This window comes from Microcaecilia unicolor, chromosome 3 (assembly GCF_901765095.1).
Source record: "Microcaecilia unicolor chromosome 3, aMicUni1.1, whole genome shotgun sequence".
NCBI lineage: Eukaryota > Metazoa > Chordata > Amphibia > Gymnophiona > Siphonopidae > Microcaecilia > Microcaecilia unicolor.
Window position 1 is genome coordinate 251,636,158 of NC_044033.1, and position 17,455 is coordinate 251,653,612.

The window sequence follows — 17,455 nt, forward strand, 5'->3', positions numbered from 1 at the left end:
ACGGGCGGTTAGCTTGACGGAGTTTAAAAAGGGGTTAGATAGATTCCTAAAGGACAAGTCCATAGACCGCTATTAAATGGACTGGAAAAATTCCTCATTTTTAGGTATAACTTGTCTGGAATGTTTTTACGTTTGGGGAGCGTGCCAGGTGCCCTTGACCTGGATTGGCCACTGTCGGTGACAGGATGCTGGGCTAGATGGACCTTTGGTCTTTCCCAGTATGGCACTACTTATGTACTTATGTACTAATAACAAAACTGCTCAGCAAAAACTTTCTTAGCTGTCACATATATACTGTTGTAAGTTTCGTTTCTCCTAAATCATGTGATTTCTCCTAAACTAACTTATGGTCATATATGGATCTTCCTGTTTCCTTCCATCACACAATATAGTAATTTACAAAAATGGCAATTTGCTGTATTCTACCATAGTCTCTTACTTGTGTTCACATGCACAATTTGTGGTAATTGGCTAATTCCTTATTGGTAAAGTGTGCTCACAGCATGCAAAAACCATGTAGCAAGCTAGTATGAAACACCTGTGGGCTCATTTTCGAAAGAGAAGGGCGCCCATCTTTCAACACAAATCGGGAGATGGGCATCCTTTTCCCAGGGTCGCCCAAATCGGCATAATCGAAAACCGATTTTTGGGCGTCCTCAACTGCTTTCCGTTGCGTGGACGACCAAAGTTCCCGGGGGCGTGTCGGAAGCATAGCAAATGCGGGACTGGGGCGTGCTTAATACATGGGCGTTCTCGGCCGATAATGGAAAAAATAAGGGTGTCCCTGATGAACACTTGGCCGACTTTACTTGGTCCTTTTTTTTATGACCAAGCCACAAAAATGTGCCCTAAATGACCAGATGACCACCAGAGGGAATTGGGGATGACCTCCCCCTACTCCCCAGTGGTCACTAACCCCCTCCTACCCTAAAAAAAATGTTAAAATATTTTTCCAGCCTCTATGCCAGCCTCAAATATCATACCCAGCTCCATGACAGCAGTATGCAGGTCCCTGGAGCAGCTTTAGTGGGTACTGCAGTGCACTTCAAGCAGGCGGACCCAGGCCCACTCCCCCCCACCTGTTAAATTTGTGGTGGTAAATGTGAGCCCTCCAAAACCCACCAGAAACCCACTGTACTCACATCTAGGTGCCCCCCTTCATCCCTAAGGGCTATTATGGTAGTGGTGTACAGTTGTGGGGAGTGGGTTTTGGGGGGCTCAGCTCCCATGGTAAGGGAGCTATGCACTTGGGAGTTTTTCTGAAGTCCACTGCAGTGCCCCTAGGGTGCCCAGCTGGTGTCCTGGCATGTCAGGGGGACCAGTTGTTACATCTGTGCTCACCTTGCCCTCTGGTGGCCAGAACCGGTGGCTGCTGTGGACCGTCACCTGTTCCAGATTTCAGGTCAGTCTGGTCCGGATCTTCCTGGCTGCCAGACTTGCTTGATTGGATTGAACCTACACAGCACCCGTAGTTTCCTGGTGATGGTTGCATCCAGGTGCTGCTGGGCTTATTAGCCATTCTGAAACCTTGCTGCTTGGCCTTTGCATTGCGTCTAAGGCCCTGGTATGTTGGTGCTTGTTGCACTTCAGCCTGAGTTTGTTTCCTTGCTCTTGTTCTTGCCTGAAGTCTTGCCTGTTCTAGTTAGTCTATGTTTAGTTTAGGGTATTGCTTGTACTGTATTGCTTGTTTCCCAGTCTTGTGTCTTGTTTGTAGGTCTTTGTCTAGTTCTGGGTTTATCTGTGTTTGCTCCCTGCTTCAGTGGCTGCTTGCAGCTTTCAGTTCAGTCTCTTGTCTAGCTGTGTTTGTTCCCTGTTTCAGTGGCTGCTCGCAGCTTTCAGTCCTGTCCTTTAGCCTATCCTTTCCCTGCCTTGCTTTCCCTGTGCTGCCTAGCTGTTAGCCAGTCCTGCCCTGTCCAGTAAGTCCTGCCGGCCACCTGAAGCCTTGAGCTCAACTCTTGGTGGAAAGTGGCCAGGTGCAGGTGAAGCCTAACTGTTTGTCAGAGATCTGCCCTGTCTCTAGCGTGGGGTGGATTTGCCTGCCACTGCCGCTCCTCGGCAGTGGACCAAGGGCTCACAAACCCAGTGTCCAGCTTTGAAAGCGTGACACCAGTGCACTACGAATGCTGGCTCCTCCCATGACCAAAGGGCTTGAATTTGGTCGTTTCTCAGATGGGCATCCTCGGTTTCCATTTTCGCCAAAAATCAGGGATGACCATCTCTAAGGTCGACCTAAATGTGGAGATTTGGGCGTCCCCGACCATATTATCGAAACGAAAGATGGCCGGCCATCTTGTTTCGATAATACGGGTTTTCCACGCCCCTTTGCGGGGGACGTCCTGCGAGGAAGCCCTCAGCAAAACTTAGGCGCCCCGTTCGATTGTGCCCCTCCTGGTGTCCTTCTTTTCTGAACACATATTTCTGTTGGAACATCTTGGAGTCTGCAGAGCCCTCAGTCTCTCATCACCATCAAGGTTATATCCATGTGTATCTGCCATATATGGGCCCATGCATAGCCTCAGTCCCTCCCAAATGTCACCTTGACATGTAACATGTACTTTCCATTTTCTGAGAAAGCACTGTAGCTTACATGCAGCTGCAGGAAGAAACTAAAAATATGCTGACGACAGCAAAGCAAGGAATACTGAGGGCCAGCAGGGCCATAATACAGGCCTAGTATAGGGAGGAATATAACAGCACCCTTGTAGGTCTCTTTTTCATGAGGAAGGACCCCTAATTCCCATGTCTAGATGCTGAAGTCACAGGTATTACTAGTCTGGAAAAGACTGTAGTGTCTCATTGTACGGAAGTGGCTTGGTGGACAAGGTCTACACAGGGTGTCTTGATGTGCAGGGACAGGGTGCTGATGTTTAACTTCATGTAAGCAGATTAATTGCTGTTTGGTGGCAAGCTGAAAAAATCTGACTGTTGGGAATGGTGGAAAAATTAGATTAAGGCAGGAAGTGGGGTTTCCTGGGCTCGCCCAGCAGGGGTGCATACTGCATGTGCTCAGAGGGATTAAGAGCATTTCTGTCCAATGGGTGACGTCATCTACATGCATCTGATGCAACCTGCTTTTCCTAGGAGAATCCCTTTATTCTTTCCCATCCTTCTCTCACCAGAGAGACAGACACAGCCTGTGTCCTTCCTCCTTTCCTACTCTCATCAGGCTCTCATTGGTCCCAACCTAATCAAAGCCAGAGCAGCACATGTTCTTTATTGCTCTCCTTTCCTCACCCTTTCCCCAGTTAGTACATAGGTACATAAGTATTGCCACACCGGAACAGAGCAAAGGTCCATCAAGCCCAGCATCCTGTTTCCAACAGTGGCCAATCCAGGTCACAAATACCTGGCAAGATTATTATTATTATTTGTAGCATTTGTATCCCACATTTTCCCACCAATTTGCAGGCTCAATGTGGCTTACATTTGCCGTAGTGGCGATTGCTATTTCCGGTCAATAGGATTACAGATGGTATTACATTCAAGTGCGTACATAAATGGTAGAAGAATACATTATGATATTACTTAGGTATCAGCATTATGTTGTTGCATAGGTATCGACATTAGGGTAGAAGTGTTCGTGTTTGTTCAGTAAAAACAATGAGGTAGGTCAGTCGTGTAGTGAGAGATCAGATCTGTCTTGTTCGTGTTCAGTCTTATTGTGTATTAATTAGGATGGTTGTTTGTGGTATGCCTTCTTGAATAAGTCAGTTTTCAGTAGTCTTCGGAAGATGGTTAGATCTTGCGTTGTTTTTATGGCCTTCGGAAGTGCATTCCGTGTTTGCGTACAAATGTAGGAGAAGCTGGTTGCGTATGTGGACTTGTATTTAGTTCTTTACAATTGGGGTAGTGGAGGTTGAGGAATGTGCGTGCTGATCTTTTTGCGTTCCTAGCAGGTAGGTCTATAAGATCCCAAAAAAGCTCAATACATTTTATGCTGCTTATCCCAGAAATAAGCAGTGGATTTTCCCCAAGTCAATTTAATAACGGTCTATGGACTTTTCCTTTAGGAAGCCGTCCAGACATTTTTAAAACCCCGCTAAGCTAACAGAGTTTAATTACACGTTGAGTGAAGAAACATTTTCTTCGATTCATATTAAATTTACTACTTTGTAGCTTCATTGCATGCTCCCTAGTCCTAGTATTTTTGGAAAGAGTAAACAAATGATTCACGTCTACCCAGGAATATGGAATTGCAGCGGGAGTGAGGTCAGACTGGGTTGTAGTGTGGCGGTGACAGTGAATGACTGCTTTTTCTGTCTCCTACAGTGCTGTACGGCTCCTGGTTTGATCATGTCCTGGGATGGACGGCGATGAAGGATCAAGTCGATCTCTTCATCATGACATATGAGGAGCTGATAAAGGTATTGCACACAGTTGGGGAGGGGGGGACCCCTGAGTCTGGGAGACCCAGATAAAGAGCGAGAGGAATTAGAAGGAGCCCACAATTCAGGATAAAATTCCCAGATAATTAGCCGATCACAAATGCAGAATTTAGGTACGCCTCTTAAATTATATACAGGGAACATACAGATTTAATCAGCCAATCATGAACACAGATTATGGTTCATTAAGAACACTTTGCTGGGGGTGTATCTCCCCTGAGACGATACAACGAAACAGAGGTGGCGATGTGCACGTGGATAATCCGAACGAAACAGTGCAGACCAGTTTTGAAGAAAACAATCTTATTGGCTAGGGTGTTCAATGTGGCCATATTTCACCTTCCTAGAGGCTGCATCAGGGGTTTACATGCTTAGGGTCATGAGAGAGACTTACACCTAATAGTGATTGGAGGAGTAGCCTAGTGGACTTTGATCCTGGGGAACTGAGTTCAATTCCCACTGCAGCTCCTGAATATATGTAAACCGCTTTGAATGTAGTTGCAAAAACCTCAGAAAGGCGGTATATCAAGTCCCATTTCCCTTTCCATTCAAAAAGAGACAGCAGCAGTATCACAATAATGGAAACAGGAGCAAGCTCTGTCAGAGCTCCTTTCGCTTTAATCAGCCAATTACAGACGTGCGGCCAAATCTTAATAATGGTCTACGGACTTTTCCTTTAGGAAGCTGTCCAGACCTTTTTTAAACCCCACTAAGCTAACCGCCTTTACCATGTTCTCTGGCAACAAATTCCAGTTTAATTACCCGTAGAGTGAAGAAAGATTTTTTTCGATTCGTTTTAGATTAACCACTTTGTAGCTTCATCACATGCCCCCTAGTCCTAGTATTTTTGGAAACAGTAAACAAGAAATTCACGTCTACCCGTTCCACTCCACTCATTATTTTAGAGACCTCTATCATATCTCCCCTCAGCCTTCTTTTCTCCAAACTGCCTTCCCTCATAGGGAAATCATCCCATCCCCTTTTTTCATTTTCATCACCCTTCTCTGTACCTTTTCTAATTCCACTATATCATTGTTTGCGTATTCCTCTCTCTTCTCCCCAGGACCTGCGGGGCAGTGTGGTGAGGATCTGTGACTTTCTGGGGAGGAAGTTAGATGAGGCAGCCATCAACTCGGTGGTGGAGAACACGACCTTCAAATCCATGAAGGACAACTCGATGGCCAACTATAGCCTTTCACTGAAAGGGACTCTGGATCAGAAGAAGAGCCCCTTCATGAGGAAAGGTGAGGGGTGGGAGATCCCATCTGGGGATATGGCCTGTCTTGTGTCCACATCATATAGACAGAATAGAAGTAATTCCATTATATTATTAGGAAGCCTGTGTGAGATATGAATGTAGATGTGCTCTTCTGCCATCCGTGTTGTTTTCACGCCTTGTACCACTGTGATGCCTATGGGCCCCTTTTACTAAGCCGTGTAAGGCTCTACGCACGCCCAACGTGTGCCAAAATGAACTTACCACCCGACTACCGCGTGCCTCTTGCGGTAATTTCATTTTTGGCACGCGTCCGCTACACGCGTCAGGAAAATATTTTTTATTTTTGGATGCAAGCCAGTCGCTACCACGCAGATTCCTTACCGCTAGGTCTACGGCTGGCGGGAAGGTCAGACACCCAAAACAGACACGTGGCAATTTTGATTTTGCCACATGTCCATTTTTAGAAAAAAAAAATTTTTTTAAAGGAATTTTTGGTACGCACGCTGAAAAATATTTCTGCGCTCGTTCCCAAAATCCGCACCTACACTACTGCGAGCCACTTTTAACGGTGGCTTAGTAAAAGGAACTCTATATTTGCTCTTCAGCTGTTCATATTCATACTCAATGTCAGGGCCGGTCCAACCCAGTAAGCAAGGTAAGCATGGCAGGAGGGCGCCACTGCGCTATGCTTACCCTCGCCACTTACCTCAGCTCCCGGACCCCGACAGCAGCCCAGCCTTCGGTTTCCTGGCTGCTCCGGTACCTGCGCCGCCCTGGGGGATTTAAATCTTGTATTTAAATTTACCTCCGATGTCGCAGCAGCTGCGCAGCGTCAGTGAAAGCGCTGCCCGATGTCGCTAACCTTCCCTTCGCTCGTTTGTTCCCTCAGTGTCCCACCTTCTTCTGATGTCATTTCCTTGCGAGGGCGGGACACTGAGAGGGAACAAACAAGCGAAGGGAAGACTGGGAACGTCAGGCAGCTCTTTCACTGACACTGCGCAGTTGCTGCGACGGAGGTAAATTTAAATAGAAGATTTAAACCAGAGAAGAGGGCGGGCAGGTGGACATGGGAGCGGGATGGCAGGGGAGAGAGGAGCATTGATCGATGGACATGGATGGGAGGACAGGGCCCGGGGAGAGAGGAGAAATTGCTGGACATGGAGGGGAGGGAGGAGAATTGCTGGATATGGATGGATGGAGGGGGGCAGGGGAGAGAGGAGCATCGATGGACATGGATGGGAGGGCAGGGCTCAGGGAGAGAGGATACATTGCTGGACGTGGAGGGGATGCCATTGGAGAGAGGAGAATTGCTGGATATGGATGAATGGATGGAGGAGGGAAGGGGATAGAGGAGCATCAATGGACAAGGATGGACATGGATGGGAGGCCAGGGCTCAGGGAGAGTGGAGAAATTGCTGGACATGGAGGGGAGGACATTGGATAGAGGAGAATTGCTGGATATGGATGGATGGAGGAGGAGGGAAGGGGAGAGAGGAGCATCAATGGACAAGGATGGACATGGATGGGAGGACAGGGCCCAGGGAGAGAGGAGAAATTGCTGGACATGGAGGGGAGGACAGAGGAGAGAGAGGAGAATTGCTGGATATGGATGGATAGATGGATGGAGGGGAGGTAAGACAGAGGAAGGAGATGCACATGGATGGAGGGGAAGGGAGAGAGAAGAAATGGATGAGGGGAAGGGAGAGAAAGGAGATGACATGAGGGAAAAGGAAGAGAGTAGAAAAACTGCACATGGATGGAGAAAATAGGCAGAAGCTGGATCCACTGGACAGTCAAGTCTGCGGAGGACCCAGCTTTTACTTATGGATATAGAGCAAGAAATGAAGAAGAAAGGAGGAAAGTAAATAAATAAATGGAAAGGAAGCCCTGGAATAGCAGCAGAATCAGATACTGGGCCAGCATTATCAGAAAAACAAAGTCACCAAACAACAAAGGTAGAAAAAAATCATTTTATTTTCATTTTAGTGTTTGGAATATGTCCACTTTGAGAATTTACATCTGCTATCTTATTTTGCAATGTATAGCAATGTGTTTCTTTCTGTTTTTCTGGTGCTGCATGCAGAGTCTAACTTCTTAGGATTTCAGGTTAATTTTTGAAGAATTTGAAGAGGGGCTATCTCTGTTCTGCATGTGTGACTGCAAGGCCAAGTGTCTGAATAGGGATCTGTTTGTTAGATTCAGAGATTTTACTAACACATTGTTTTTCAGAGTTGGCAAGACTGTCTGTTCTCATAATTCATGGTCTGTATGCTAATTTGGTTTGTGTCATTTTGAGTATAATGGAGCTGTAACAGCTTACAGAAATTATTTATAATGAAAAAAAACACAAGTTATTTTTCTTCTATACTAGTTTAATATTTTCAATGATGCCATGACTGGTAAAAGGGATGTGACTACTGTAGGGGCGGAGCCATAGTGATCCCGCCCCTGGATAGGTAGGGGCGCCGACTAATAGGCTGCAGGAGGGCGCCAGAAACCCTAGGACCGGCCCTGCTCAATGTGTAATTAAACTCTTGAATTCGTTGCCAGAGAATGTGGTAAAGGCGGTTAGCTTAGCAGAGTTTTAAAATGGTTTGGACGGCTTCCTAAAGGAAAAGTCCATAGATCATTATTAAATTGGACTTGGGGAAAATCCACTATTTCTGGGATAAGCAGCATAAAATGTTTTGTACTTTTTTGGGATTTTGCCAGGTATTTGTGACCTGAATTGGCCACTGTTGGAAACAGGATGCTGGGCTTGATGGACCTTTGGTTTTTCCCAGTATGGCAATACTTATGTACTTATATATATTGTATACTTGGATCCGTGCGGTGTGTGGACACTGATCCAAACTCTCCTTCATCTTTCTGTATTATCCAGGAATCTCCGGCGACTGGAAGAACCATTTTACTGTGGAGCAGAGCGAACGTTTTGACCTGGTGTTCAAAGAGAAGATGAAGGACCTCTGTGTGAAGTTCAGCTGGGAGGACCTGAAGTTGTAGCGTTAACAGGAGCTGGTCTATTACCGGCATAGCTTAGAGATCAAATGTCCTTGGGAATTTTATGCTGATACCAGAACTCAAAACAGAACCGTGAATCTATTTCCTGCCAAGTGTGCATAACACCTTCTGGCGCACTTCCTCTCTCAGACCTGACGCCTGCTCTTGCCCTGCTTCTTGCTCCTGTTACTCTCAGACCTGATGCCTGCTCTTGCCCTGCTTCTTCCTCTGTTACTTACTTGTCTCTCGAAAGGGATCCAATTTTAACATCTCAGTCTTATCCCGTTCTTTTTGTTTATATGCTAATTATCAGTTACCTCCATCTTTCCTGTGGGTTGATAGAATATTGACAAGACAGTATTCAAAGCAATATCCGCAGAGGGTACCCGGTCAAAATAGCCCCGACAACAAAGCCGCAAACAAAAAAGTTCCCAACATAATAGCCCCTGACAGAACAGCCACTGTCAAAATGGCCTGCCCACAATATAACCCTTGACAAGTTAGCCCCCCCTCCCCCCCCACCGACAAAAGGGCCCGATTAGGCTGCCCCGAATATGGGACTACATTTTTTGTCCTAAAATCTTACCTTGCCAAACAGGATAAGGTTGGTAGGACTATGAAAATGATGACAATATTGTTTGGGTTTTTTTAATTAGCATGTTGATGGAAGAATAGTTTCTTTAAATAGCAGAACAGATCATGAGTACCAGTTATAGAATTTTGTTTATGTATATTTTGCTTTATATAATTGAATGCTGGTAGGAGCCTTTATCAGTGAAGACTTCCCATAGTTTATCATCTTTTTTGTGATGAGTTATTTTTTTCCTAGGGGGCTGTTTTGTTAAGGAGGCTATTTTGTCTACGGTTGGATTGTGGAAGGGACCATTTTGTCAGGGCTATTTTGTTAGGGGGTGAAATGTCCAGGGTTATTTTGTTACAAGGCTGTTTTGTCGGGGCTATTTTGTCAGGGCTGTTATGACTGGGTGCCTATGCTGAGGTCTCTCAATGTCAATCTCTACAAAGGCTTCTGAGGTCTTGTTCTCCCATCCACCTTTATGTCAACTAAAACGTAGCTGCAATTTCAGATTGTGTTTTGGAGGTTTGACCGCGGCACCAAGCACCCACCATGCACGTTATTTATTTATTTTTTGGCTTATAAATTTGAGATGGATGGATAAACCTGACTGTTTTATTTGCATAAGAGTCAGATATTGCAACAGGATAAGTGCTGGCAAGAGAGAGAGAGTCATGACATTACATTACACTAAGATTTTATGTCTATCTTAAGAGCAGATTATGGACTTTTCTTCCAGGAACTTGTTCAGACCCAGCTATACTGTTTTACTGCATCCTCTGGCAACAAATTCCAGAGTTTTCCTGTACGTCTGGTGAAAAAAGTATTTTCTCGGAATTGTTTCAAATGATGTGTCCCCTATTCTCTGCACTTTCTGAAACAATCGATTTACATTTCCCCGTTCTACTCCGCTCGGTATTTTATAGGCCTCTATCATATCTCCCCTCAGCCTTCTTTTCTCCAAGCTGAAGTATCTTGGGGGCCCTTTTACTAAGCCCCATAGGCGTCTACATGCAGCCAACGCGCACCAATTTGGAACTACCGTCCGGCTACCGCGTGGCCCAGGTAGTAATTTCATTTTGTACACACGGCAGAAATTTTCCAGTGGGTGGCGCTAACCGAGCAGTAATCAGCATTGTATGGGTGCTGACGATTACCGTCCGGTTAACGCATGACATCTTACCGCTAACTCAGTGGGTGGCGGTAAGGTCTCATGGCCAAAATGGATGCGCGCCAATTTTCATTTTGCTGCATGCCTATTTTCAGACACCCCCCCCCCCAAAAAAAAGGCCTTGTTTGCAGGTATGCTGAAAAATGAACCTATGCGCATCCAATGCACGCGTCTAGACCAGCGCAGGCCACTTTTCGACCCATCTTAGTAAAAGGACCCCTTAGCCTCTTTAGCGTTTTCTCATGAGAGTTGTTCCATCCTCGTAATTCATTTTGGTCACTATTCTTTCTATCTTTTCTATGTCCTCTAGGGGGAATGCATTGAAGCTACTAGCCAGTAAATTTAAAGCAAATCAGAGAAAATATTTCTTCAATCAAGAGGAAATTCTATATATGACACCTTAAAAATTGGCGCCATAAAACCACTTGGTTAGAGTGATTCTGTAAATTACGCCTAAAGTTAGTTTATATGGAGGGGCATTTTTGATCGGGGACGCCCATCTCCGAGGACGGCGCCGCGAAGGGGCGGGGCTGACCGTATTTTCAAAACGAGATGGACGCCCATCTTTCGTTTCAATAATACGGTTGGTGCTGCCCAAATCCTTGAATTTGTGTCGACTAAGAGATGTTTTCCCCGAGGACTTGTTCATTTCTGAGTTTTGGCCATAATGGAAACTGCAGGCGCCCATCTCAGAAACAAACAAATCCAAGGCATTTGGTCATGGGAGGGGCCAGCATTTGTAGTGCACTGGTCCCCCTGAATTGCCAGGACACCAACCGGGCACCCTAGGGGGCACTGCAGTGGACTTCACAAAATGCTTCCAAGTCCATAGCTCCCTTACCTTCGGAGCTGAGCCCCCCCCCCCCAATCCACTCCCCCACAACTGTACACCACAACCATAGCCCTTACAGGTGAAAGGGGGCACCAACATGTAGGTACAGTGGGTTTTGGAGGGCTCAACATTTACCACCACAAGTGTAACAGGTGGGGGGGGGGGGGGCCTGGGTCCGCCTGCCTGAAGTGCACTGCACCCACTAAAACTGCTCCAGGGACCTGCATACTGCTGTCATGGAGCTGGGTATGACATTTGAGGCTGGAAAAAAAGTTTTTAAAGTGTTTGTTTTTAAGGTGGGAGGGGGTTGGTGACCACTGGGGAAGTCAGGGGAGGTCAATGCTCGTCTGGGCTGCCCTTCTTTTTTCCTTTATCGACTGTGGACGCCCATCTCTTATGCACGCCCGGCACGCCCCTGTCCTGCCTTCGCTACTCTTCCGACACATCCCCAGGAACTTTCGCTGTCTCTGCGACGGAAAGCAGTTGAGGGTGCCAAAAATCGGCTTTCGATTATGCCGATTTTGGCGCCCCAGAGAAAAGAGCGCCCATCTCCCGATTTGTGTCGAAAGATGGGCGCTCTTCTCTTTCGAAAATAAGCTGGATAGTAACATAGTAAATGACGGCAGATAAAGACCTGTACGGTCCATCCAGTCTGTCCAACAAGATAAACTCATTTTACATGGTATGTGATACTTTATATGTATACCCGAGTTTGATTTGTCCTTGCCTTTCTCAGGGCACAGACTGTAGAACTTTGCCCAATACTGTTCTTGTACTAAGTTCTGAAGCTAACATCGAAGCCCCTTAAAATTTACACTCCAGCCCATCCCTATCTATTCAGTCACAATCAGGGCCTAGACTGTAGAAGTCTGCCCCGCTCCCGTCTTGTTTCCAATTACCGGCGTCGCCACCCAATCTCCGCTAAGATTCCACGGAACCATTCATTCTAAACAGGATTTCTTTGTGTTTATCCCACGCATGTTTGAATTCCATTACCGTTTTCATCTCCACCACCTCCTGCGGGAGGGAAGTCCACATATCCACCAACCTCTCCGTGAAAAAATACTTCCTAACATTAGTCCTGAGTCTGCCCCCCTTCAACCTCAATTCATGTCCTCTAGTTCTACTGCCTTCCTGTCTCCGGAAAAGGTTCGTTTGCGGATTAATACCTTTCAAATATTTGAACGTCTGTATCGTATCACCCCTGTTTCTCCTTTCCTCCAAGGCGTACATGTTCAGGTCAGCAAGTCTCTCTTCATACGGTTTGCAACGCAAATCCCATACCATTTTCATAGCTTTTCTTTGCACCGCTTCCAGTCTTTTTACATCTTTAGCAAGATACGGCCTCTAAAACTGAACACAATACTCCAAGTGGGAGTATTATAGAATACACTCATGTGCCTTTCTTGCGCCTAAAATTTAGGCCCACCCATTTAGGCCACCTAAAACCAGGCCTAAATACCTGCACCTAAGTTAGGCACAGATCGGGTATATTATATAACAGTGTGCGTAGTTTTTTTGGAACTCCCACGGCTCGCCCATTCCACTCTCCCTTTTCAACTGTGTTCATTAGAATTTACGTGCATCGTGTTACAGAATACGCCTAGAAAGTTGTGCATGTAAATTCTAATTAAAGCCAATTAGTGCCTGCTAATTGGTTGTTAAGTACCAATTATCGACGCTGATTAGCTTGTTAATCAAGTTATATAAGCAGTTTGGCCATGCGGCCTAATTAGCGCACACAACTTAAGGTGCCAAGTATAGAATTTGGGGGATAATGTGTAATTAAGTTCTGGAATTTGTTGCCAGAGAATGTGGTAAAAGCAGTTAGCTTAGCAGGGTTTAGAAAAAGTTTGGACACGTTCCTAAAAGAAAAGTCCGTTAAAAGATGGAAAAATTCCGGTGCTTATTCCTAGGATAAGCAGCATAAAATCTGTTATACTCTTTTGGGATCTTGCCAGGTACTTGTGCCCTAGATTGGTCACTGTTGGAAACAGGATACTGGGCTTGATGGACCTGTGCTCTGTCCCAGTATGGCGATGCTTATGTTCTTACTAGTAAAAAAAGGCCCGTTTCTGTTAGAAATGAAACGGGCGCTAGCAAGGTTTTCCTTGGAGTGTATGTTTCAGAAAGAGCGTGCGTGAGAGATGGAGCCTGTGTGTCAGAGAGAGAATGTGAGAGAGAGAGAGACAGAGTGTATGTGTTTGTGCGAGAGAGAGAGTGTGTGAGAGACAGTGTTTGTGTTTCTGTGTGACACTGTGTGAGAGAGAGGGACAAAGACAGTGAGTGTGTGAGTGAGAGTGTATGTGGCAGACAGAGAATGAGTGACTGCGTGTGTATTGTGAGGAACCCCCTCACCCCCTCCCTCTCCCCTGCTCCCTTGCAGCCAGGCATGTGCAGCGACCCTCCTCTCCCCGTGTTCTCCCTGCAGCCACCCATGTCCAGCATCCCCCTGCAGCCACCCATGCCCATCAACCCTCCTCTCCCCCTGCTGCGTCCTTCCTGTCTCTCCTGCTCCCCCTGCAGCCACCCATGTGGTCTCAGGCCCCCCCTCAGCATCCCTCCTGTCCCCCTGCAGGCACGCATGTGCAGCGTCCCTCCTCTCTCCCCTGTCCCCCCTGCGGCCAGCCATGTCCAGCGACCTTTCTGTCCCCTGCCATCCCCTCCACCCATGTCCAGCAACCCTCCTCTCCTGTGCAGCCACCCATGTCTGAGGACGCTCCTCTCCTTTTTCCCTGATCCTCCCCTGTGGCCAGCCATGTCCATCGACCCACCTGTCCCCCCTGATGACCACCAACCCTTCTGTCCGTCCTGTATCCCCTGTCCCCCTTGCAGGCACTCATGTGGTGTGTGGAGCCCCATCCCTATCTCCCTGTTCCCTGCCCCCCCTGCAGCCACCCATGTGCAGCGACCCTCCCCTCCCCCTGCTTCCTTCCAACCACCCATGTCCAGCGAGACCCCCCTTCCCCCCAGCCGGCGCAGCACCCAAAGAAAGCTCCTTGTCCCCCCCCTTCGCGCATCACCCGACCCCCCCCCCACCATGGCACATTACCAAGCCCCTCCCCCCTCATCAACCCCCTTGCCACCCGCAACCGCTAATACAAACTGTGTCCTGCGGCTGCTGCTTCTGCTATTCAGCAGCAGCAGCCCATACATAAAGAAAACAAAAAAAAAATCCTCCTAAAATGCACCTCCATTGAGAAGCATCTCACATTGGCTGAAGTCTCAGCATGCGCTCCTCCTCTCCCCTCTGACGTCTCGGCGTTTCTCCAGGGTCTTCCGGCAGGAGCACTGACGTTGAGGGGAGAGGAGGAGCGGCTGCAGAGATGTCAGCCAATGTGAGATGGTTCTCCACGGAGGTGCGTTTTAGGAGGTTGTTTTTTTTTTTGTTTGTTTTCTTTATGTACGGGCTGCTGCTGCTGAATAGAAGCAGCAGCAGCCGCCGGACAGAGTTTGTATTAGCGGTCGCGGGTGGCGAGGCGGTCGATGTGGGGGGGGGGGGTAGGGGCTTGGTGAAGCGGCGGGGGAGGGGTTGGGTGATGCGGCGAGGAGGGAAGGGGGTAGGGGCTTTCTGATGCCCCGTTGCATGGGTTGTTGTGGCAATGCGGCGGGGGGGCACTTAGAGGTGCACCGTCGAGGCTGTTTGTGTGTGTGTTTGTGTGTGTGTGTGTTTCTGTGTTTGTGTGTGTGTGTTTGTGTTTCTGTGTTTGTGTGTGTGTGTGTGTGTGTTTCTGTGTGTGTGTGTGTTTGTGTGTGTGTTTTTTGTGTGTGTTTCTGTGTTTGTGTTTCTGTGTTTGTGTGTGTGTTTGTGTGTGTGCGTTCATTTGTGTGTGTGTTTGCATTTGTTTGTGTGTTTGTGTGTGTGTTTGCGTGTGTGTTTGTGTGTTTGTGTTTCTGTGTGTGTGTTTGTGTGTGTGTGTGTTTGTGTTTCTGTGTGTGTTTGTGTGTGCGTGTTTGTGCGTTTGTGTGTGTGTTTGTGTGTGTGTGTGCGTTTGCATGTGTGTGTGTTTGCATGTGTGTTTATGTCTGTGTGTGTGTGTTTTTGTGTGTGTGTTTGCATTTGTGTGTATTTATGTGTGTGTGTGTGTGTTTGTGTGCATGGGTTGTTGTGGCGATGCGGCGGGGAGGCACTTAGAGGTGCACCGTCGAGGCTGTTTGTGTGTGTGTTTGCGTGTGTGTGTGTGTGTTTGCATGTGTGTGTTTATGTCTGTGTGTGTGTGTTTGCGTTTGTGTGTGTTTATGTGTGTGTGTTTGTGTGTGTGTGTGTGTGTGTGTGTGTTTGCATGTGTGTGTTTATGTCTGTGTGTGTGTGTTTGCGTTTGTGTGTGTTTATGTGTGTGTTTGTGTGTGTTTGTGTGCACGGGTTGTTGTGGCGATTCGGCGGGGGGGCACTTAGAGGTGCACCGTCGAGGCTGTTTGTGTGTGTGTGTTTGTATGTGTGTGTGTGTGTGTTTGTGTTTCTGTGTGTTTGTGTGTGTGTGTTTGTGTGTATGTGTTTGTGTTTATGTGTGTGTGTTTGCGTTTATGTGTGTGTATGTGTTTGTGTGTGTTTTCTGTGTGTGTGTGTTTGCGTGTGTGTGTTTGTGTGTGTGTTTGTGTGTGTGTGCGTTTGTGTGTGTGGTTTGTGTTTGTTTGTGTGTTTGTGTGTGTGTTTGTGTGTGTGTGCGTTTGTCTGTGTGTTTGCGTTTGTGTGTGTTTATGTGTGTGTGTTTGCGTTTGAGTGTGTGTTTGTGTGTGTGTATGTGTGTGTGTTTCTGTGTTTTCTGTGTGTGTGTGTATGTGTTTGTCTGTGTGTTTGCGTTTGTGTGTGTTTATGTGTGTGTGTTTGCGTTTGAGTGTGTGTTTGTGTGTGTGTATGTGTGTGTGTTTCTGTGTTTCTGTGTGTGTGTTTCTGTGTGTTTCTGTGTGTGTGTTTGCGTTTGTGTGTGTGTGTGTTTGTGTGTGCGTGGGGGGGGGGGGTTGTGGGTGGCTTTTGTGGTCGTATGGTTGGGGAGTTTGCCAGCAGTCTGTAGCGATTCCTAGGCAGGGGGAGGAGTACGGAAACACTCCCCCTGCCTGGGTCGTTGTTTGTTGGAGGGGGTTGCTAGTTGGTAGGGGTGCCTTTATGAATCCCTTTACTCTCTGTGTTCCGCCCTCGAGGGCGGGGCAGAGAGACATGGTGAGTTGGATGGCTTCACCACCATGAACTTACGAACTGTTTAGGGATTTTGCAGATGGCTTCAGCAGGTTGTCTTCAGAATGTTGAGGTAGCGTTTTATGTACAGACTAGTAAAAAAGGCCCGTTTCCAAAACAAATGAAACGGGCGCTGGCATGTGTTTTTTTTTTTTTTTTTTTTTTCTTTTTCTGTTTGATATTAAGGGATATATATTTTTTTAAAAAGGAAAAGAGTTTTTTTTTAAAGTTGTAAAGTCTGTATGAGTGTTTGTGGTTTTGAGGGGGGGTTGTGGGGGTCTATGGGTGTATGCTATTTTTTTGGGGGGAGGGGTGTTTGTGGGGTAGGGTAGTGTTGTTCTGTATGAGTGTTTGTGTTTTTGAGGGGGGTTGTGGGTGTCTGTGGGTGTGTGTGCCATTTTGTGGGGGGGGGGGGGTGTTTGTAGGGGGGTGTTTGTGGGGTAGGGTTGTTCTGTATGAGTGTTTGTGGTTTTGAGGGGGGGTTGTGGGGGTCTATGGGGTATGCTATTTTTTTGGGGGGGAGAGGTGTTTGTGGGGTAGGGTAGCGTTGTTCTGTATGAGTGTTTGTGGTTTTGAGGGGGGGTTGTGGGTGTCTGTGGGTGGTGTGCCATTTTGTGGGGGGGTGTTTGTAGGGGGGTTTTTGTGGGTAGGGTTGTTCTGTATGAGTGTTTGTGTTTTTTGGGGGGGGATTATGGGAGTCTGTGGGTGTTTGTAAGAGAGAGATGTAGGTTTTTACTGTTTCAGTTTTTGTATTAAGGGGGTTGGGGGAGGGAGTGTGTATGTATGAGTGTGAAAGCAAGATGTTGTCTGTCCATGGCAGTGTGTGGCTTTTTGGGTGGTGGGCAGTTTGGTTGTATGTACTGTATGTGTGTTAGTGAGTGATGCTGATTGTCCATATTAGATGTGGGGTTTTTTTGTGGCTGGTAGGGGGTGATTCTCTGCGTGTGAGTGTGATACAGTAATCTTAATTCAGCAGGGCACTCTGATGTGGTATTTGTAGGCACTTGTATTTTGTTGAAACCAGAGGGATCCGTTGCAGGCAGGCAGTAGGAGTAGATATGGGTTTTTTTTCGAGTGTGGAATGTGGGTGGTGTTCTGTAG

At 47.1% G+C, this 17,455-nt stretch overlaps 2 protein-coding genes across 2 annotated transcripts in view; one reads left to right on the forward strand and one right to left on the reverse strand.

Moving 5' to 3' along the window:
* LOC115466522 (sulfotransferase family cytosolic 2B member 1-like) overlaps positions 1 to 9,073 on the forward strand; it is a 28,201-nt gene extending 19,128 nt beyond the window's left edge. Inside the window, exons 5-7 of the mRNA XM_030197813.1 lie at positions 4,270 to 4,364; positions 5,449 to 5,629; positions 8,486 to 9,073. Coding sequence (XP_030053673.1) covers positions 4,270 to 4,364; positions 5,449 to 5,629; positions 8,486 to 8,607 — 398 coding nt within the window. The 3' untranslated portion in view covers positions 8,608 to 9,073. The remainder of the gene's footprint in view (positions 1 to 4,269; positions 4,365 to 5,448; positions 5,630 to 8,485) is intronic.
* LOC115466521 (sulfotransferase family cytosolic 2B member 1-like) overlaps positions 1 to 17,455 on the reverse strand; it is a 1,032,539-nt gene that overhangs the window by 257,270 nt on the left and 757,814 nt on the right. The gene's annotated exons all lie outside the window — the stretch shown is intronic.